A 23,983-nucleotide genomic window follows, 5' to 3' on the forward strand; every position below is an offset into this window, starting at 1 on the left:
GGAGGCAATTGCTTTGTGAATACAGCACTTGTCTCTCTGACTTACGGTGGCGTAGCGTAAATACTATACGCTGCGCCGCCGTAAATATGCGCAGATCTACCTGAATCCAGCCCTATCTTTTTTGAATAACTATGCGGAGTGGCGGCGGATTGTAAAATAGTAAGTGACCGGATTTATAGTATAAAAACGCAGGATGAAAGGACATACATTTAAAAAATGCTAATTGTGGTTGGAACCCCGCTTTAAGTTATATCTAAGTATGTGGCAATGGAGTGATTTTGCAATTATCTTGTGATTAATGATAAGGAAAATGATGACCACGATCGTGATGGTGATGGAACTGTCTCCTTTATCTGGTAGAATGGGATTAGTGGACTTTGCCAAACCAGCTACTTGATTGAAGAAAAAGCGAAAGTGAACCAACTGGTCATTATCAAATCTGTAAACCTAAATGAATGTGAAGAACGTGAGAGGATGGTCACTGGAAACGCGTATTTCGACACATGCCCCTTGTGCAAACAGGTATGAAAATCATTCTACAAACTGATTGCCATTTTGTATATTCGCAAGTACAGCTCATTGTCAATTTTTCTGAAGTACATTTTTGATTCCCTTTTCTGATGGAAAAACATAATCATTTGTTGATGGTCTTTTCTCTTGAGAGAAACAATAATTTCCGAGCAGCTGCGACCTACAGCTATAACGTGAAAGGAACAAATACGGGTGGACGTCTCCTGAGGGCGGAAGTGCGAGAAGTTCACCAGTTCACGCCGTTCAATGAAATCGATGGAGCGGTGGTGGTAGAGGCAAGGTACATTTCTTTATCTTGTCACTTGAAAAGCAAAAAATGTTTTCGAAGTTGAAGTTATGCTCTAAGGTCAAGCTGTAATAGTTTTGTTCAATAGGGCTTTGTAACAATCATTAGCTATGGGCACAATGCAGTAACCAATAGCAGCTGAACAGATTCCACGCTTATACTGAGCTTGCTATAGTACACTGAGCTCTAATTATTTGCTGCCCTTTGAACTGCATTGTTGCTGAAAAAGCTCATAGATACTGGTGCAATGCAGATCTATTGCTGGACGAAAACACATTGGGCCAGATTCAAGAAGCGGTTGCGCGGCGCAAGGGCTTACTTGCTCCGGTGTAACGAGTGCTCCTGATTCAGGAACCTCGTTACACCGACTGCAGCCTAGGATGTGACAGACATAAGCCTCCTTATGCCTTCACATCCCAGGCTGCATTCTTGCGTTGGCCGCTAGGGGGCGCGGCCTTTGTGATCGGCGTATAGTATGCAAATTGCATACTACCACCGATTCACAAAAGTTGCGCGGGCCCTGCGCACGCAAGGTACGGAGTTTCCGTACGGCGACTTTAGCATAAGGCTGCTCCTGCTAATAGCAGGCGCAACCAATGCTAATGTATAGCTGCGCTTCCCGCTCGCGATGTTCAAATTTTACGTCGTTTACGTAAGTGAACCGTGAATGGCGCTGGACGCCATTCACGTTCACTTAGAAGCAAATGACGTCCTTGCGACGTCATTTGCCGCAATGCACGTCGGGAAAGTTTCCCGACGGAGCATGCGCTGTTCGCTCGGCGCGGGAGCGCGCCTAATTTAAATGATTCCCGCCCCCGGCGGGATCATTTACATTAGGCAGCCTTACGCACGGCTGATTAACATATCGCCCGCGCAATTTACGGAGCAATTGCTCCGTGAATCGCGGGCAAAGCGCAATATTTGCGTGGGCGCAGAGAAAAATTTTTGCTCTTTGCCCACGCAAATATTGCGCGATTCTACCTGAATCTGGGCCATTGAATGTGATAGGAACTAGGGTGTGGTTGGTGGTCAACTGTGGCCTGAAGGGTTCAGTCTTGAAGAGCTGGCCTGTTGGCTCTGGTGTTGCTTAGGGCAGAGGCATAACTAGTACATTCTGGGCCCCAATGCAAGAAACCAGACAGTACCCCCCTGACCCCATCCCAGGGCCCTTTCTATTGGTACCAGGGCTTTTGCCCCTGGTCCTGGGGCCCTTTCCAATGTTCCCAGGTCCCTTCCCACTGTTCCCAGGGCCCTTTCCATCAGTCCTGGTGCCCTTCCTACTGATCCTGCGACCATTTACTCTTGTTGTGGGGCTCTTTATTACAGGCCCACAGCAGGACCCTTTCAGCTGTCTTGGGGTCCTCCAGGGTGGCAGAACTCCAGGGCCCGGTCTCAAGTGCGACCTTTGGGACCCAGGTAGTTCCACTACTGACACCTTACTCTTAGGCCTCGTACACACGACCAGACATGTCCGATGAAAATGGTCTGCAGACCGTTTTCATCGGACATGTCTGCTGGGATCATTTGGTCTGATGTGTGTACACACCATCAGACCAAATTCCCCGCGGACAGAATACACAGTGACGTGGCGGCGACGATGACGCAGCAACGTGCGCACACCAGAAAGTTCAATGCTTCCACGTATGCGTCGAATCACTTTCGACGCAAGCGTGGGATTTCGGGCCAGCGGACATGCTAAGAAACTTTTGTCTGCTGGAAACCTGTCCGCTAGGCCGGAAAACTGTCCGGTAGGCCCTACACACGGTCGGACATGTCCATGGAAACTGGTCCGACGGACCAGTTTCAGCGGACATGTTCGGTCGTGTGTACAAGGCCTTACTGGTCAGGCGGGGGCATTTTGGAGGATGTAAGAGGGGAACACTGGAGGATACAATTAGTTACTAAAAAAGTGCCCCCTTACATCCTCCAGAGTATCTCCCTTGCGTCCCTATGGTGCCTCCAGAGTGCTCCTTACGTCCTTCACCATGCCATCCTTCAGAGCTCAAAAAGAGAATCTGGAATTTGCATTGTCAGTATATGTAATTTAGCCAAAAGTCAAGGCACTCACAAGTTTCATTGTGGGCTTTCAGGAAGTGCAGAGGCGGAACCCCACAGAGGCAGAACACCAGGGCCCGTTTGCAAGTGCAACACTGGTAGTTCTGCCACTGGCTCAGGGTGTCCACCGGAAAAGAAAAGGAGGCAGGAAAGTTCTTATAGTGTAATAAATTGCTTCAAAAAGTATAAGAGACTTGAAAAGTGGTTCAACAGTAAGAAAAGAGAAAATAAAAAATGACTTACATCTGTTGAGGAACTTAAGGCGTCAGCATACCAAGATAATTTGGACAATTTCATGCTCCCAAGTTTGCCTGAGCAGTTTGGGGATGACCTCTTCCTGTTCCAACATGGCTGCACACCAGTGCACAAAGCAAGGTCCATAAAGACATGGATAAGCGAGTTTGGGGTGGAGGAACTTAACTGGCCTGCACAGAGTCCTGACTTTTTAGAACACCTTTTGGGATGAATTAGAGCGGAGACTGTGAACCAGGCATTCTCATACAACATCAGTGCCTGACCTCTCGAAAGCGCATCTGGAAGAATGGTCAAACATTCCCATAGACACACTCCTAAACCTTGTGGACAGCCTTCCCAGAAGAGTTAAAGCTGTTATAGCTGCAAAGGGTGGGCCAACTCAACGTTGAACCTTACAGACTAAGACTGGGATGCCATTAAAGTTCATATGCGTTTAAAGGCAGGTGTCCCAATACTTTTGGTAATATAGTTTATCTCTTGGTCTAAAATAAGGTACATAGTGGAATTAAAAAAGTTGTATTTAAAAATGTCATTAGCATGTTAACAATGGAGCTAAAGAAGGCAAAATATTATCAGATTAAAGATCAAATTTAACATTTGAGTATAGATCCCCTTTGATTTGTTTTCGATGTCTATAAGACCATTTAAAGGTATGTAAGGTGAACAAGCTGCTTAGTGCATTGCACACTTCTGTTCAAGTTGAATAACTTGTGGCCTAGATAGAATCACAGGAAAAAAAATGAAAAAAACCTGCAAACCTATTTTAGCAGCTCCCATTTCAATAGAAAATATAGAGTATGTAACAAAGAAAAAAAAAAAAAGAAAAAACCTCCGCTGTGCAGCAAGAGAATCTTGTTTTATTCAAGGTGTACAAATTCCCCTGTAATACTGCACGAGATTCATATCATTGTTACCCTTCACAGGCAGAGACTTGTATTAGCTACAGTTCAAGAGCAGATTCATTCGACCCCAGAGAATAATGACTATATTACCAAAGAGTCGCTACGGTATCACTTTGAGAGGAAACTGATTCAAACTCCTATTCAGTTGTTAAGAACAAAAAATGCAGAGAACCAGGTACGTGACGGCTAAGAATATCCTGTCGGCTTTTTGTATTCCAGTTTGCTATGCATTTTGGAGATGTAGGGGAACAAAAAAAAAATTATAATTGGTGTCTGCATAAAGTCTCCTCTTGGCGTGACAAGCAGGGCCACGTTTTCACACGTTGGCGCTCTAAGATGCAAGTAATTGTATAAAATGGTTCAAGATTAAAGGAGAACTCTGCTAGGTACAATTTCTATGGGTGGTATTTAAAATGGTGATGTAGCATAATAGCAAAAGTACAATCCTTTTTATGGAAATCAAGGTTATGTTTTATGGGGTGTCTGTAGGCTTTGACTGCCTGAAATACATATATGACTGTAACGGTCAGGGGTTAACACCGGTTACGATATTGCATTCCACCAACCCACGACAGCTTATCCGACAATCCGACAATCTAGCAGACAGGACCCATTGGATTCCCCAGAAGGACGAGACACACAGCTCTGTCTCTCGTTCAAACGAATGAATCCTTTAATGGTAACTCAGCCTTGTTATATACAGTTACAAGCATGCTACAGTAATCACAGGGACAATGAAACTCTCCACCCAAAACATCACACAATGGGTGCTTAACGAGTTCCCCCTCAATCCACATCCCAGACAGAAATTCTGGCACCGAATCTAGAGGAGTTAATTACTACAGCTGACAAGTCACATTCCACATCTATTATCAATAGTATTTTCACACAAAACTGTGTCATTAGCATACACAATGAAATATCTTAGGAGCAGACCTAATTAGCACAATGGACAACAGAATGCAATCACAGCAAGCCCCATCACCACAGCCAGGTGGACTTAATTAACATCTCAACAGTCTATGTTACACATTGAATGAGACACTCTTATTGACCTGATGGGGTCAGAATAAACCACCTGTAATATGTCAAGATATCCTGTAATACATGAATTATCATTTCTCAGTCATCCTATGCCCAAAAGGGACATAGGATGACCCTAGACCCAAGAGTCATTAGTAAAGCTGGCACAGGAGTACCCCACATCCTTCAAAAGTCTCTGGGTATCACGGGCCATTCCGTTACAATGACAATTTGAATTTTTGCACCTGTGCGTGGCCACTCAACTAAGAAGGTATAAAGTAAGTGTCCATAATGCAAAGTGATCCCTGTACCCCCAAGTTGGCCATAGATGGTTAGTCGCTACGGAGTCCGCCTGCTCCCGTCGGCTTCGCGGAAGATCAGTCCGCAGATCTCCGCTGAGCCGGCGGATGACAAGCTCCTCTCTGCTCACTGAGCGTGGAGGGGCTTGTCGGGCACCGCTGTCTCCCTATGGAGCGATCTGATGAAAACGGACAGCATGTCCGTTTTCATCAGATCTTACCCGATCCGATCCGCATGGATGGGTGGGGACGTGGTCGGATCGGGTCGGATGTCAGCGGACATGTCTCCACTGACATCCGACGCTCCATAGCGATGCATGGAGTGGCCGTTCAGGTCCGTGACAGACGGACCCGAACGGCCCGAAGTGTGAATGAGGCCTTAATCTAGGCTTACGTGTAGGTGTAACTTACGGGGGAGGGTTTACAACCACTTTAAGGCCTAATAGAAAAGTTGTACCATAGTTATAAATGTAGACATGATATTAACCACTTAAGGACCTTGCCTGTTTTTCAGACTCTGGCCCGGATTCAGAAAGGATTTACGACGGCGTATCTCCAGATACACCGTCGTAAGTCTGAATGTGAGGCGTCGTATCTCGGCACCTGATTCAAAGAATCAGATACGCCAGAATTTGTCTAAGATACGACTGACGCAAGTCTCTTACGCCATCGTATCTTAGGTGCATATTTACGCTGGCCGCTAGGGGCGCTTCCGTATATATGCAAATGAGGTAGATACGCCGATTCAGAAATGTACTTGCGCCCGTCGGATTTAGCTACGCCATTTACGTAAGGTGTCGGTCCGGCGTAACTTTACCCCTCATAAAGCAGGGGTAAGTCATGTTAAGGTATGGACGTCGGAAACGTCGGAACAGCGTTGTATTTTACGTCGTTTGCGTAAGTCGTCTGTGAATGGGGATGGGCGTAGGTTACGTTCACGTCGACTAAACATTGAGCCGGCGTAACTTTGGGAGAAAATTCAACGTGATACTGAACATGCGCGCGCATGCGTCGTTCGTTAAGCGCGTCATTTACGTGGGGTCACAATTCATTTCCATACAACACGCCTACTGCCTGGATCATTTGAATTAGGCGGGCTTACACCGGCCCATATACGCTACGCCGCCGTAACTTCGGGCGCAAGTTCTTTCTGAATACGCTACTCGCCTGACTAAGTTACGGCGGCATAGCGCATATGAGATGCGCTACGTCCTCCTAAACATACGCGATTCTTTCTGAATCCGGGCCATTGTGTTTACAAGTTAAAAACATTTTTTTTTGCTAGGAAATTACTTAAAACTCCCCAAACATTATACATTTTTTTCTAACACCCTAGAGAATAAAATGGCGATCATTGCAATACTTTTTGTCACACCGTATTTGCGCAGCGGTCTTACAAGCGTGCTTTTTTTGAAAAAATTCACTTTTTAAAAAATAAGACAATAGTAAAGTTAGCCCAATTTTTTTTTTTTATATTGTGAAAGATAATGTTACGCCGAGTAAATTGCCACGCTTCAAAATTGCACCCGCTTGTGGAATGGCGTCAAACTTTTACCCTTAAAAATCTCCATAGGCGACGTTTAAAATATTCTACAGGTTGCATGTTTTGAGTTACAGAGGAGGTCTAGGGCTAGAATTATTGCTCTCGCTCTAACGATCGCGGTGACACCTCACATGTGTGGTTTGAACACCCTTTTCATATGGGGGCTCTGCTCACTTATGCGTTAACTTCTGCGCGTAAGCTCGTCGGGACGGGGGATTTAAAAAAAATATATATTTTCTTATTTATTTTACTTAGTTTTATTGATTCTAAAACAGTTTAAAAAAAAAATTGGGTCACTTTTATTCCTATTTAAACATCCCTTGTAATAGAAAAAAGCATGGCAGGTCCTCTTAAATATGAGATCTGGGGTCAAAAAGACCTCAGATCTCATATTTGGACTTTTGTTTGCAATAAAAAAATGCTGCTATGGTATGGAGACGGGTGGGGGCCATCTTGCCCTCACTCGTATCCATCACTCGTATCCATACCCTGGAAGGAGAAGGACCTGATCGCCTTCGTCGCTACCGACGGCTCCGGTAAGCGGTGGAGGGCGTGGGAGGGGGGGCCCATTTCCCGCCGCCAAAAACGATGATCTTGCCGCGAATCCGCCGCAGAGACCACCATTATCATAAACTGGACCGCCCGCTAAAAAGATGGATACCTCGGTTATGGCAGGAGCTGTGGCCATTACAGAGACATCCATCTTTAAAGTGCAGACATATATATATATACAGTGGGCAGTCATTTTTTTTTTTTTTTTTTATAAAATAGCAAATGTAAACTTTATTAAACATGGACATAAAAAACACGACTGGTGTAATGGTTATTGCATTTACAAAATACAAAGCAACATACCTCCTCATTGGTGGTCCTCGTTTGATCTCCTTGAGCGGTACCACAGTTATATCATCCCTGGCATCAGGATGGACTCTACCGTTTGTTTTTAACTTTCTCAGCTGTTGCAAAAAGTATGCATTTTATACAACATACCGTAAGTGACACTGTTCTAATAATATATACCCCTGAATAAAAGAGAGAATATTTTTCAGAAACGTGTTGGGCGATTCTGCTCATGTATGGTCTCGGTATATGTATCATGACAATCACAAGGATCATGTTGTAGAACGTTGGTCACATGTATGTTGCGTTGTATGTTGTAAATGCAATAACCGTTACACCAGCCATGCTTTTATGCCCATGTTTAATAAAGTTAATTTTACATATTTTGTTTAATACCATGTCTACATTTACAACTACAGTATAGTACAATTTAAAAGACCTGTTAGGGCAGGGGTGGCAAACACAAGGCTCGCAGGCCGAATCTGACCCGCCGGACCTTGTAATGTGGCCCACACAGCAGCCACCTCATTTTGCCAGGTTTCAGCGAGCGAGCAGCGCGGCCAGTCTGAGCAGGCATTACATATTCCCCTTACTCTGTGCCGCTCCGTCTCCGCCCCCACCTCCAACGCCGCCCTGTCTCCGCCTCCCTTTCTGCAGCCAAGACGGCCTACAATGCCGCTCTGGTGCCCGTCTCCTCCTCCGCCCTGTCTCCGCCTCCACCGCCGCTCGTTCTGCAGCCATGACGGCTTACAATGCCGATCTGGTGCCCACCTCCTTCTCCGCCCTGTCTCCACCTCCACTGCCGCCTCCGCTCGTTCTGCAGCCAATGGCGGCTTACAATGTCGATCTGGTGCCCGCCTCCTTCTCCGCCCTGTCTCCGCCTCCACCGCCGCCTCCGCTCTTTCTGCAGCCATGACGGCTTACAATGTCGATCTGGTGCCCGCCTCCTTCTCCGCCCTGTCTCCGCCTCCACTCTTTCTGCAGCCATGACGGCTTACAATGCCGATCTGGTACCCGCCTCCTTCTCCGCCTCCACCAACGCCCCGTCTCCACCTCCACCCCGCCTCCCCAGTCCTTCCAGCCAGCGATGCCGGCTTTTTTTGCATGACACTGAATGTTGATAGTGGCAGAGATTGCTATCAGTGTGCTGCTATTTTACAGTTTTCGTAAAAAAACAAAAAACAAAAACAAAGTACTGATAACACAGGAGATCCGCCCACAGAGGGATGGTACCACTATAGCTCAATAAAAAAAGGTACTATAGCCCAATACAAAGGGAGGGAGCCGCCTATCCCCTAGGAATTTTTAATCGCAATCCTGACCCATGCACTGTATACGTAGCGCAATCCTGACCCCTGCACTGTATACGTAGCGCAATCCTGACCCACGCACTGTATACGTAGTGCACCCGGCCCTTTGAGGGTAACCATACTGCTGATGCGGCCCCCGATGAATTTGAGTTTGCCACCCCTGTGTTATGGGGTCCTTTTTTCTCTTTTCTATGGCCAGCCTTAGGAGCTTGCTTAGAGGCTAGACCAAGCCTATACATGGGGGTTTTGACTTACAGTGCCTTAAAAAGGATTCATACCCCAAGAAATGTTCCACATTTTGTCATGTTACAACCAAAAATGTAAATGTATTTTATTGGGATTTTATGTGATAGACCAACACATTAAAGTGGCACATAATTGTGAAGTGGAAGGAAAATAATAAATGGTTTTAATTGTTTTTTTACAAATAAGTATGTGAAAAGTGTGGAGTGCATTTGTATAGCGCCCCCCTGATTCAATACTTTATAGATCCGCCTTTCACTGCAATAACAGCTGCAAGTCTTTTTGGGGATGTCTCTACCAGCTTTGCACACCTAGAGAGTGAAATCTTTGCCCATTCTTCTTTGCAAAATATCTCAAGCTGTTATGAACAGCAATTGTCTGTAAACAGCAATTTTCAAGTCTTGCCACAGATTCTCAATTGAATTTAGGTCTAGACTTTGACTGGGCCATTCTAACACATGAATATGCTTTGAGCATAGTAACCTATGTTTACTATGCTTTTGATATAAATAAAAAATAATATTGTAAAAAAAAAAAAAAATTGTATAAAATGTATAAAAATAAAAACTACTGACACCAATCTCTGCTCTACTGACACCGTCCACTGCTCTGCTGACATACACACATGTGCGTTTGTGCTCTGGGGGGCACACACTAATGCAATAGGCTGGGTACACCAATGTTATGGATTATTTTTGGAGAATAAGAATTTAATTTAGTATCACGTTAAGCAAAAATCAAGGCTAATCAAGAATCAATCCATACTGCATAGACAGCACCACACTGCTAGCCATTCATTTATGCATGAATTTGAATACCATTCATTCACTATAGTTATTGCGGTCGCATGGCCATTCAACCTCCCTTCTGGTCTGCTCTTTGTGCGGCCAGTGAGTGGGGGGAGATACCGTCTCAATGTTTGCATGTCAGACGGTATCTCAATGTTAGAAGCAGTCCTGCACCCTTGTCAGTCCTTCTGAAGAGGCAATGTAGAACAGGAAAAAGTGGCATGATCACTATGTTACCAGGCAGCACAGTACTGTGGATTGTAGTAAGAGTTGCATGGTAATGCATAATTCAGTCTAGAAATGCTTTTTGCCAAACATGAGGGAGAGATGAGGGCGCTCTGGTGAGGCTGGAATCAGTGGAGAGATGGCACTGAAGGCAGCACTTTGTAGAGAAGAAGCAGCTCTGGAGGGTCATAAAGGAAAGAGAAATGCACCTCTAAGTGCAGTGGTTAAAATATTTATTACAGGCACAATGGGATTAAAAACACTAACAAGATAGTAAGAGAACATAGGCACATACAGGGGCGAACTGACCATTCGGCACTTGGGCACTGCCCGAGGGCCCCATGCCACTAGGGGGCCCCATCAGGGTTGCCAGCCTCGGTAAAACCAGGGACAGTATGTAAAAATCAGTTTTTTTTAAAATCCCAAGATTATAGCTGCCCCTCCTCTCCAGTACCTTTTCAGTGTGTGTATGTGTATTCTGTGTGTATGTATACTGTGTGTGTATATTGTGTGTCTATACTGTGTATGTACAGTATACTGTATGTGTGTGTATACTGTGTGGCCCCATAATCTCCTATTGCCCGGGGGCCCCATAATCTCCTATTGTCCGGGGGCCCCATGAGTTGTCAGTCAGCCCCTGGGCACATAATGATTTGCCCTTATTCGGATTGCTGTAATCCTCATTTGTCTGGGGGAGAGAGAGAACCGTCCTGCAGCTGTCAGAGTCCCTGGAGACTTGGATTGGCGAGGAGGTGAAGATGCGATGAGGCGGCCCGGGGTCTGGAACCAAGCTAAAACGCAGGCGGCCAATGTGACATCAGGTGAAGGTGGTGGGCGGTAACGCGTTTCAGAGCATGCACGGCTCCTTCGTCAGACCTGATGAGCTGTAGTGTAATAAGGATTAGGAAATGTTTATGTGGATGCACTTTAATCAATGGAAAGGGGTGCTTGGTGCACTTTAACTTGAGGACTCACTACAAAGACACACTACACTGACACACTACAATATACTACAGTAAGACTGCACTGACGCACTGCAATATATCACAGTAAACATGCACCAACGCACTGAAATATACTGTGGTAGACGTGCACATACGCACTAAAATTTACTGCGTTAAATCTGCACTAACGCACTGCATTATACTGCAGTAATTGTGCAATAACACACTGAAATATACTGCATTAAACATGCAGTAACACACTGAAAAATACTGTGGTAAACGTGCAATAATGCACTGAAACGCGTCAGTAAAGTGCATTGTAGTCGTTCAGTGGACCGAACAAACGGACGAACGTCCTGATAATTCGGTTGTTCGTCAAACGGGCAATGTTTGGCCCGAACTCATGCTCGAGCCTAACCGTCTGCTCAACACTACCTCTCAACACTCTATCCAACTTTTAAAAAAAGTCTGGGCTTTGAATATACTTTAAGTAAATGACACCATTAGACTTTTTTGTAGTACCAAGGTTTTAATAAAAAGAAAAAAATATGCCAACGGAGAGCTACTTTTTTGTATCCATGACTCTTCTGAGTCTCCTGTTTTCGTAGATTACTACTCTCCTGCAACATTTGGTGGAACACAACATGGGACCACTTTCAAAGGTCTCTCCAATAAAGTTTCTGCAATTGGTACAACATTTACGGAAGGCAAGCATGGAGGAAATTGAAGGCCTATGGGAGAGTTTTTCAGGAAGGCTGCATTACAGGTAAAGTAAACTTCAGTGTGTCAGCAAATATTTGTGTTACTCAATGGCCCACTAGGTAAATTATCCTTTACCATTTTCAGATTTGTGACCTCCATAGGACACAATCCCTAAGCATACCTCCTAACTTTTTGAGAGGGGAATGAGGGACACCTGTCAACAAAAGTATGCAGGCATACGACACCCCCCCCCCCTTGGCACGCCCCCTTAAAGGAGAATTGTACAAAAAAACAAGATTGGTTAAATCCACATGTGATTTTTTTAATCACTACCAGGGCCGCCATCAGGGGGGTACAGGCAGTACACCTGTAAGGGGCCCGGGGGTTCCCAGGAGCCCGGAGGCCCACAGGGCCCCAGATGGCAACCCCCCCCCCGTTTTTTATTTAATTTTTATTAAAAAATATATATATATTTTTTTAATATATCTTTATTCTATTTTTTATTAAAGGGACAATTTTTTTTTAGGGGTCCGGAGGTTCCCATGGGCCCGGAGATCCCCAGGGCCCCGGATGACAACCCCCCTTTTATTTATTATAAAAAATCTTTTTTTTATATATTTTTTTATTTATTTTATTTTTAATTTTTATATATATATTTTTTTATAAATGTTTATTTATTTTTTTTATATATTTTTTTATTAAAGATCCCAGAGGTCCCTAGGGCCCCAGATGGCAACCCCCCTTTTAAAAAATATATATATATATATATATATATATATATATATATATATATATATATATATATATATATATATATATATATATATATATATATTTTTTTTATTTCTTTTTTTGTTTTTATTAAAGGGCCCAGAGGTCCCCCTTCTCAATTTCACTACTATTCCTATATTGGCTTATGGAATTTATAAATGCAGAAATTTAGAAATCTGATGAAAGGTTTAGGGCTGGAAAACACTTTTTGAGAGATAAAAAGTGCATTTTATATACAACTGTATGGATCAGACCAAAATGAGGGACAAATGAGGAGGAATGAGGGACAGAGGGACATTGCTCCAAATCAGGGACAGTTGGGAGCTATGCCTAAGGCCGGAATCACACTTGTGCGGTGGGAATTTCAGCTCTCTTATCTCTGCAGAGAGATAAGAGAGCTGTTCAGCAGATCAGCTCCGGTTTAGATGCGAATTTGGAGACCTGGGAGAGGGGAGGGGAGGGGGGAAGTGTATTGAGGTGAATGAGAGAAATCCTGAAGAGAAATGAACACATCTGCGAATCAGATGCGTCCCCATAGAAGATAATGGGCCTGAATTTGCACCTGAGCCGCACTGCAATGCCTAGAAAAGGCACACGTTTTTTCGGCAATGCGCAGTGCAAATGCATCGCACATATGTGAACCAGCCTCATTGAAAACAATGTATTTTATAATGTTATGCGAATTGAATGCGGTTTAAGCCGCAACCAATTCGCATAGGTGTGAATCCGGCCTTAACCTTAGGCTAAACCTGAAATTTATATGTAAGGGATTGCGCATCCCAAAGCAAATTCATAGATTTGATCATAAAAAATGGGAACAAACACAACTTTGCTCCTGAATACCAAAAAATCACAGTCATTAAGTATATCTTTTGGGAACCTAAAGTGGAACTGCTTGGGTTTGATTTACCAAAGGCAAATGGACTGTACACTTTGCAAGTGCAGCTGCTCCAGAGCTTGGTTAATGAGATAAAGCTTCACTTTACAAAGCACACCCAAGCACATGCAAGGAAAATAAAAAAACAGGGCCGGATTCAGCAAGAATTTACGCCTGCGTATCTATAGATACACCGCGTAAATTCAAAGCTGCGCTGGCGTATCTTCTTTCTGTATTCAGAAAGCAAGATACGCCAAAATTAGGCTAAGATCCGACTGGCGTAAGTCTCTTACGCCGTTGTATCTTAGGGTGCATATTTATGCTGGCCGCTAGGTGGCGCTTCCGTCGTTTTCGGCGTAGAATATGCAAATGACCTAGATACGCCGATTCACAAACGTACGTGCGCCCGGCGGATTTTTTTTACGTCGTTTGCGTAAGGCTTTTCCGGCGTAACGTTGCTCCTCCTTCTATGAGGCGTACGCAATGTTAAGTATGGAAGTCGTTCCCACGTCGAATTTTGAATTTTATACGTCGTTTGCGTAAGTCGTTCGCGAATAGGGCTGGACGTAATTTACGTTCACGTCGAAAGCAATGACGATTTGCGGTGGAATTTCGAGCATGCGCACTGGGATTCTTTCATGAACGGCGCATGCGCCGTTCGTAAAAAACTTAAAATACGCGGGGTCAACAATAATTTGAATAAAACATGCCCACATCATCCCCATTTGAATTAGGCGGGTTTACGCCGGCCCACATACGTTACGCCGCCGTAACTTAGGGCGCAAGTTCTTTATGAATACAGAACTTGCTCCCTAATTTACGGCGGCGTATACGCCCGCACAATTTACGCAGGGCTACCTGAATCCGGCCCTTAGTATTTTCACTTGCACATGATTGGATGATGGAAGTCAGCAGAGCTTACCCCCATTTACTAAGCCCTGGGGCAACTGAACTTACAAAGTGCACAGTATATTTGCCTTTTGTAAATCAACCACATAGAACATTCTGAACCCAGAAGAAGATCGAGGCAACCAAGCAATGCAGAGCAGTGTGGACCTCACACTGTTGATGAAAGGCTCGCAAAAGGTATGTCAAGATTTTTGGGGGCCCCAGTCCAGCACAGTTATATTTTAAAGTATTTCTAGACAGTGGTTCTGAACTGGATGTGACTAGACATGTGCATGACGGAAAAAAAATTTTGTTTACTTTCATTTCGATTAGTTAATCTAGTTATTTTGTTTTGTTAAATTTTGTTGATTCATTCAATTCCTGATCCGGATTTGTATTCAGAATTTGTTTTATGTGTTTTTCGAATTTCCTTTGAATTTACAGATTTGTTTCGATTCCAAATGTTGCAATCGATACATTTTGAATCAGTTGAATCAAAAACATTATATTTCTTTTTTTTTTCAATTCGAATGTGGCAAAGTGAACAAAAATCTTCATCAAATGATTACAATGACTCTTTAAATCACCATTGGCTTAACAAAAAGAATTTTATTTAAAAATGGTACTCTAATAACACACACAGTCTTTGATTTCAGCAATTCGACTAGAGTTCGATGTAAAATTTGATGTAAAATCAGTGACACAAGCTGCCTCCCAGAGGTAGAGGCCCCAGTAGAGAAGGATCTCTGATCAGACCTTCCCAAACATTTACCTTCTCCCTAGTCACACCTTCTGGGCACCCCCTCCCAGGGATTGGCTGAGAGCAGATAAATATTCATACCCCAGTGGTTGACCCCAGGGTCGTACCTAGAGCATTTGGCACCCCCCTCCAGATGGGTGGGCAGCGCACCACACGTTTACTGGCAGGTTAGGTGATATATTGATATAGTGCCAGGTTAGGGTTGTATATAGTGCCAGGTCAGGGTGGTATATAGTGACAGGTCAAGGTGGTTTATAGTGCCAGGTCAGTGTGGTATATAGAGCCAGGTCAGGGTGGTATATAGAGACAGGTTAGGGTGGTATATAGTGCCAGGTAAGGGTGATATATAGAGCAAGATTAGGGTGATATATAGAGCCAAGTCAGGGTGCTATGTAGTGCCAGGTTAGGGTGATATATAGAGCCAGATCAGGGTAGTATAAAGGGCCAGGTAAGGGTGATATATAGAGCCAGGTCAGGGTGGTATATAGTGCCAGGTTAGGGTTATATATAGAACCATGTCAGGGTGGTATATAGTGCCAGGTTAGGGTGCTATATAGTGCCAGGTCAGGGTGGTATATAGTGCCAGGTTAGGGTGATATATAGAGCCAGGTCAGGGTGGTATACAGTGCAAGGTCAGGGTGGTATATAGTGCCAGGTTAGGGTGATATAAAAAAAACAGGTCAGGGTGGTATATAGTGCCAGGTTAGGGTGATATATAGAGCCAGGTCAGGGTGGTATACAGTGCAAGGTCAGTGTGATATATAGTGCCAGGTTAGGGTGATATAAAAAAACAGGTCAGGGTGGCATATAGTGCCAGATTAGGGTGATATATAGAACCAGGTCAGGGTGATATAATATGCCAGATCAGGGTGGTATATAGTGCCAGGTTAGGGTGATTTATAGACCCAGGTCAGGATGGTATAATATTCCAGGTCAGGGTGGTATATAGTGCCAGGTTAGGGTGATATATAGAGGCAAGTCAGGGTGGTATAGAGTGCCAGGTCAGGGTGGTAGATAGTGCCAGGTTAGGGTGATATATAGAGGCAGGTCATGGTGGTATAGATTGCCAGGTTAGGGTGGTATATAGTGCCAGGTTAGGGTGATTTATAGAAACATGTCAGGATGGTATAATATTCCAGGTCAGGGTGGTATATAGTGCCAGGTTAGGGTGATATATAGAGGCAAGTCAGGGTGGTATATAGTGCCAGGTCAGGGTGGTAGATAGTGCCAGGTTAGGGTGATATATAGAGGCAGGTCATGGTGGTATAGATTGCCAGGTTAGGGTGGTATATAGTGCCAGGTTAGGGTGATTTATAGAAACATGTCAGGGTGGTATAATATTCCAGGTCAGGGTGGTATATAGTGCCAAGTTAGGGTGATATATAGAGGCGGGTCAGGGTGGTATAGAGTGGCAGGTCAGGGTGGTATAATATTCCAGGTCAGAGTGGTATATAGTGCCAGGTTAGGGTGGTATTATAGAGACAGGTTAGGTCTGCATGTAGTGACAGTGTGCATTGCTCAGTCACTTACAGCATGTGAGAAGATTCCCGGGCTACTGTCGTGTGTGGTCTCTCCCCCTCTGTCTTCTTTAGCTGCGGGAGGTGGTCAGCTTCAGGGGAGGGGTCTCTAGAAGGAGCGGAGGATGCAGCCACACCCCAACCCCACCCACCACCTCCGGCTGCCTTGGGAGATACTTAACATCCCTGAGGGACAGCCTAACTTGATGAGATGACAAAGGGGAGGGACAGACAGCCTCCCCCACACCGCTGGGCTCTCTGCTGATCCGATCAACGTTTTTACAAAGCTGTAACGACAGGGAAAGTGCAGGGGCCTCAGATGCACCTGGGGTCCCTGGGCAGTGCCTGACAACCCCCCAATGTGTGTCACGCGGGGCGGTCCGCCCCCACGCCTTGGTACGCCACTGGTTGACCCCCGACTCTATTTTTGGAAGCTTCTTCCAGAGGCAGGCAGGAGCAATCCACCCAGCATTGGGAGAGACCTGATCAGACCGAAACAATTAATTGCTGCTCAACTGAGTACAGCAGAGCCAAAAACGAAATTTAGCCAGGAGTGCCTCACGCTCATACTCACATGAATTAAAACTTTTAAAGGATGTATCTGTAAACCTTTTTCTATTATGTTTGAAAATATACCTTACTGCAGCACAGTGGATGTCTCTTTAAAGTTAGATTTTAAGTTTACGAAAGCCCCTAAATTATTAAAGCGGAGGTTCACCCAAAAACACAACTTTGTACCATCCAAACTAGCATACTAGCATCAGCTACAGTATGCCTTTTTTTTTTTTTGTGCTGTACTTACGGTTTAATTCGTAAGTTTCGTTTCAGACACCCGCGGGGAAAGGGCGTTCCTATGAACAGTGGAACATGATTGACGGCCGGCTATGCCGCGTCACACGTTCCGAAAATATCCGGAGTAGGACTCGGCTCTTCACGGCGCTATATGGCGCTTGCGCACAGACTAGGAGCTGACTGCGCAGGCGCCGTATATGTCCGCGTCCTATTTCGTCTTTTTTCAGAAGGCATGACGCGCCGTAGCTGGATGTCAATCATGTACCCCTCTTCATAGGAACGTCCATTTCCCGGCCGGAGTCTGAAACGAAAGTTACGGATTAAACCGTAAGTACACCGCAAAAAAAATAGAAAAAGGCATACTGTAGCTGACGCTAGTATGCTCGTTTGTATGCTAGATAAAGAATTTTTTTTTTTAGGGTGAACCCCCGCTTTAATGATTAAGTCCTAAAAAAAATGTATAGGGACAATTAATTAACAGGAAAGAAACTGTCTAAAATGTACATATACTGTACACCAGTGAGACAGGGACTATGCTGTAGAGCCCTGGTACCCATCCAACCTGTAGCAGTTTGGTGCGGACCTCAGGCCTCATGAGCCAATAGTGGGGGCATTGATTTGTAAAGGGACTGCTATGGCAGTGATATCTAGCTGTCTCATAAAATATACATACGGTCTCTGTCAGTCTCCTGTAGCATATTTGCCTTTGACTAGAGCATAGTTGCCAACATTGTAGAAAAATGTACTGTATAGGGACACTTTTTTGGCTGTAGGCGGAGTCTTATTATAATTAGGGGTGCGGCATGCGTTTGTAGGCGTGGCATAGAAAAAAAAGTTACACGCTACATGTGCCGTGACGGAAAATGGGTGTGGTTTACGCTAATAGCGGGTGTGTCTTAAATGGGCGTGGCTAAATGGGGTGTGGTTAGCACCTGAGAGGAATGAGGGATGAAGAGAGAAAGAAAGGGGGAAAGAGAAAGCCGAAGCAGCACCTTATTTTCTATTGTACTAGCCGCCCATGTTCTTCTGGTCCTCTTAAAAATGGCAGCCGGCGGAGAAATTTTTCGCCTGCCGCGGACCTCTAGCGGCGGCAAAAATCCAGCAAAAAACGTATTTCCAGGGACCAAATAAAATCAGAAAAAGGGTCTAAATCCCGGGACAGTTGGTAACTATGGTAAAGTGGTAGCATGTCACCAATCGCTGACGATTTCCAGCAGTATAATAACAGTCTGTGACAATCCTCTGTAGGCAGGGACGGAACATCTGTCCCTGATATGTCCGAAACCGACATGCTTTTGATGTGAAAATCCCGAGATTTTAGCTGCCCTGCCTCTGCACTGCCTCCTGGCGTGGTGGCCATCTGTAAGCCCAGGGGCCCCATAATCTTCTATTGCCTGGGGGTCCCATGAGTTGTCAGTCCGCCCCTGTCTGTAGGTCAACATATACTGAAGTTTATGTCTGGCCCCCTGGTTAAGTCAGGGGCTGCAGTTGAGGCCTCCTAGATGAAAATCAAGATGACCATCATTGCTGTAGGGTGCGGGCACTGGGTGTCAATAGAAAAAGGAAGCCACTGAGTGTGCCGAGCGGTCTTTTGCCAAAAGTCACCCGCCTTAGCTAATAAAGCCCAACACATTGTTACACATTCCTTGGGAAGTCCTGGATTTATATGACGCTTTGCTGCATGGCCTTGACCTTTGGCCTTTTTTAGACTCTTAAAGTGACTCTGTCATGAGAAAAGAATAGTGGCTGGCATTGCTGGGCCTCATTCACTTGGCTTTGTCTGGATCCAAACCTTTAAGTAACAGAACCGGAGCTGTTAATGAGTGCCAGCATAGTGCTCAAATTCCTTATCTCTATATTTGTTCTAGGTCAGTGATTCAAATAAATACACCATTACAGCCAGGCAAACAGCATCCTGAAAGTTCAGCAATGGCAGCCCCCATACATTTGGCCTAATTTTTAAGGAACCCTCAATTTTCATCATCCCTAAAATATATATGAATTAAAAAAAAGGATAATAATAATAATAATAAAAAAAATATATATATATATATATATATATATATATATATATATATATATATATATATATATATATATATATATATATATATATATATATATATATATATATATATATATATATTAGAAGGCCAAAATGGTGGCCTGAGTTTATGAGAGGAGCCCGGAGACTATTTAAACAGAGCACTCACCCACACTCACTGTCGGTTCCAGTGCACGATACCCTCCCACTCTTCCCTTTTCAAGGCAGTTCTCAAACACATCCTTCCACACAACTACCCATTATCTATCTCCTGTATGCCCCCTTTTTCTGGGCATTCCGACCAGACCATCAAGGCACACTCCAGGTCTATTTATGTTGTAAGTCTTGTCGCGTGTTTATGTGATTCACTTCCCTCTCAATCATAGGGCCACGACCATAAATATATATGTATATATATATATATATATATATATATATATATATATATATATATATATATATATATATATATATGTATATGTGTGTGTGTACTATACTATATTAACCTCCCTGGCGGTATGATTCTGTCTGAAATTACGTACCAAAAGCCGTACAATGATTTTGCAAGGAAATTTGGCGTTTTATACTGTAGGCCTGCAATTCTTAGGAATAACTCATTTAAATCTGACCAAACAAGAGTCTAGTAGGCATCCTGGGTATGATTTTTTTTTTTAAAACAATATTATAAATTATAATATAATAAATAAATATAAATAATTATAACAAATAATAATATAATTATAATAAAAATTATTCAATAATGTAATCAACTCAAAATCACTGAAATTTGCTCAGTTGCAGAATTGTCGCTGTCATTACTTTTATTTTTTTATGACGAATTTCCCCACAAATCGCTATCGCACAATTCTGCAAGTGATTATAATTTATTATCGCTGTTTTCTAGCTGCTCTAAAACCATTTTTGACATAAAGGGACACTTTTGGTTGCTATGGACAATCTACAGTTTGCAGGCAGAAAGAACAGTTGTTATTATATAAAAGAACATGTAGGGCACTGGGCAGACCACTAGGGACAAGGGGGGGTGTATTTTTTACATACAGTACTGTAATCTATAAGATTACAGTATACTGTATGTAATGTGTTTGTTTTCGTTTTTGAATTTGGCGCTGTTCTCCGCTCCCTTGCGTCGTAACGTCGCAGGGAACGGAGATCGGCGGCACACGGGGACACTGTGAATCGAGCAAGGACCCGCTTGCTCACACAGCGGGGTGGCTTTGCAGGATCCAGGGACAAGGTAAGTAACTTTGTCTGTGGATGCTACGAAAGGTAAGCCACGCCGCTGCACGCTCTGCACATCTACCCCGAGCGTGGCTCGGGGATACCGATCCTAGCATGGAAAAACCACCCTGAGTCACGCTCGGGGATACCGCTAAGGAGGTTAACAAAAGTATTGGGACGCCTGCCTTTACACGCACATGAACTTTAATGGCATCCCAGTCTTAGTCTGTAGTTTTCAATATTAAGTTGGCCCTCCGTTTGCAGCTATAACAGCTTCAACTCTTCTAGAAAGGCTGTCCACAAGGTTTAGGAGTGTGTCTATGGGAATGTTTGACCATTCTTCCAGAAGCGCATTTGTGAGGTCAGGTACTGATGTTGGACGAGAAGGCATGGCTTACCGTCTCTGCTCTAATTCATCCCAAAGGTGTTCTATTGGGTTGAGGTCAGTCAAGTTCCTCCACCCCAAACTCGCTCATCCATGTCTCTTATGGACCTTGCTTTGTGCACTGGTATTAAAGGGGTCGCCATTTTTCACCTTAATGCATTATATGCATTAGGGTGAATAACCTCCTGTGCTGCAGCAGCGCCACCGAGCCCCCCTTATACTTACCTGAGCCCCGTAATTCCCACAACGGGAAATGAGCATACAAGCTTTGGCGTCCCGTGTCCTGATTGAATAGATTGATAGAAGCGCAGCCATTGCTCCCACTGCTGTCAAACTAATCCAATAACACGGGTGCTGGGGGGCGGAGCCGAGTCCTGCTGTCTGTATTCACTTACGCAGCAGCAGGACACAAGAGCGTACTAGCACGGGTGTCCCATCAGAGAGCGATTCTCCCGTGTGACACTCGAGAAGAGGAGGAGCCAGGAGCGCTGCAGAGGGACCCAAGGAGAGGAGGATCCTAGAGAGGGGGGAATGACATTTTTTTTATATATACTGAACCTTTACAAACCCTTTAAGTCATGTTGAAACAGGAAGGGACCATCCACAAACTGTTCCTACAAAGTTGGTTTCTGGGTGCAGAAATATTTCTGCCGCCCCCACATGGGCGTGGTCTTTTTATTAACTCCTCCCCATTACAAATGTTTCTATGGCAATGACTCAACCACAGAGATGCTCCCCCACAAAGTCTTTATTACCCTGGGATCCTTACATGATCTCTTAACAATAAACAAAATACAGGAAGAGAAGCAGAGTACTTTATTGGGACCTGGAGGGTCTGATGGACACAGAGAGGGCTTCTGTTAGAGAGTCTGTTAGAAAGAGCCCCCAAACATACTACAGACATGATTCAGGAGATGGTCAGAGACCACAGACATAGTACAGGAGGCGGTCAGAGACTGCAGACATGATACAGGAGATGATCAGAGACTGCAGACATGATACAGGAGATGGTCAGGGACCACAGACATAGTACAGGAGGCAACCAGAGACTGCAGACATAGTACAGGATATGGTCAGAGACTGCAGACATGATACAGGAGATGGTCAGAGACCACAGACATAGTACAGGAGGCAACCAGAGACTGCAGACACAGTACAGGAGGTGATCAGAGACTGCAGTCACAGTACAGGAGATGATCAGAGACTGCAGACATAGTACAGGAGATGGTCAGAGACTGCAGACACAGTACAGGAGATGGTCAGAAACTACAGACATAGTACAGGAGATGGTCAGAGACTGCAGACATAGTAAAGGAGATGGTCAGAGACTACAGACATAGTACAGGAGATGGTCAGAGACACATCATTTCTGGACGGACACACATCTATGCTCAGTACACTAGTTCTGGATGGACACAAACAAGGAGAGAAGGAGGGAGGGGAAAACTCTGCCACTTTGGCGCCCCCACCTCTGCAGGTGCCTGGGTGCAAAGCACCCTGTGCACCCTGCCTAGGATCGGCCCTGAGTACCTGACTTCACAAATGCGCTTCTGGAAGAATGGTAAAACATTCCCATAGACACACTCCTAAACCTTGTGGACGGCCTTCCCAGAAGAGTTGAAGCTGTTATAGCTGCAAAGGGTGGGCCAACGCAATATTGAACTCTACGGACTAAGACAGGGATGCCACTAAAGTTCATGTGCATGTAAAGGTAGGCATCCCAATACTTATATATATATATATATATATATATATATATATGTGTATGATTCTATATTAATAATAATAGTTATTATAATTATTGAATGTTTACATTTTAAGTTCATTTTTAAGTTATTAGTTTATTTTTACCTTTTTTATGCATACACCGTACTTTTTTTCCAGGCGTTGGATATTAGATGCTATTCCAGCCATCGGAAACCATTTCTCACTAAGGTTTCTAAAACTGAAACTGAAGGAACTGTCAGAGTTTGAAGCAGCACAGGCTGTACCGCTGGCCTTACATTTAATTAAAGCGGATGGTGAAGCAATAGCCGAAGCTAAGGTACGTCTTGTCTGAGTGTTATTAAAATACTTCACACATGGCAATGCAGCCTGTTCACACACGTCACACTACTGTGTACATTGCAATCATCACTATTTCTGCTAATGTCCTTTTGTATTTGATTTAAGGTGGACCTATTATTAAAATTCACACCTCACATGAATCAGTAGAAAACATGTCAGCTAAATAACATCACAGCTATTTAGAGTAAAACCTGTACGTCCCCATATGCCATAAATTAAAAGCTCTTCTCCTGAGCTACCTTGTGAGACCTGAAACTTAAGCCCTGTACACACGATCGGTCAATCCGATGAGAACGATCTGATGGATTTTTCCATCAGTTAACCGATGAAGCTGACTGATGCCTACACACCATCAGTTAAAAAAATGATCGTGTCAGAACGCGGTGACGTAAAACACAACGTGCTGAAAAAAATTAAGTTCAATGCTTCCAAGCATGCGTCGACTTGATTCTGAGCATGCGTGGATTTTTAAACGATGGACATGCCTACAAACGATCGTTTTTTTTCTATCGGTTAGGTATTCATCGGTTAATTTTAAAACAAGTTTCAAATTTTTTAACCGATGGATAAATAACCAATGGGGCCCACACACGATCGGTTTGGTCTGATGAAAACGGTCCATCAGGCCGTTCTGATCGGATTGACCGATCGTGTGTACGCGGCATTAGGCAAAAGATTTCTGCTGGCTACCAATGAA

General features: G+C 44.1%; 1 protein-coding gene across 1 annotated transcript in view; it reads left to right on the forward strand.

Moving 5' to 3' along the window:
• The first annotated feature begins 390 nt into the window (after positions 1-390).
• The window catches only part of LOC120945992 (vitellogenin-1-like), a 147,536-nt gene continuing 123,943 nt past the window's right edge, over positions 391-23,983 (forward strand). The window contains exons 1-5 of the mRNA XM_040360642.1: positions 391-522; positions 663-811; positions 4,051-4,204; positions 11,853-12,010; positions 23,104-23,263. Of these exons, the coding sequence (XP_040216576.1) occupies positions 475-522; positions 663-811; positions 4,051-4,204; positions 11,853-12,010; positions 23,104-23,263 (669 nt within the window). The 5' untranslated portion in view covers positions 391-474. The remainder of the gene's footprint in view (positions 523-662; positions 812-4,050; positions 4,205-11,852; positions 12,011-23,103; positions 23,264-23,983) is intronic.

Source organism: Rana temporaria, chromosome 7 (genome assembly GCF_905171775.1).
Source record: "Rana temporaria chromosome 7, aRanTem1.1, whole genome shotgun sequence".
NCBI lineage: Eukaryota > Metazoa > Chordata > Amphibia > Anura > Ranidae > Rana > Rana temporaria.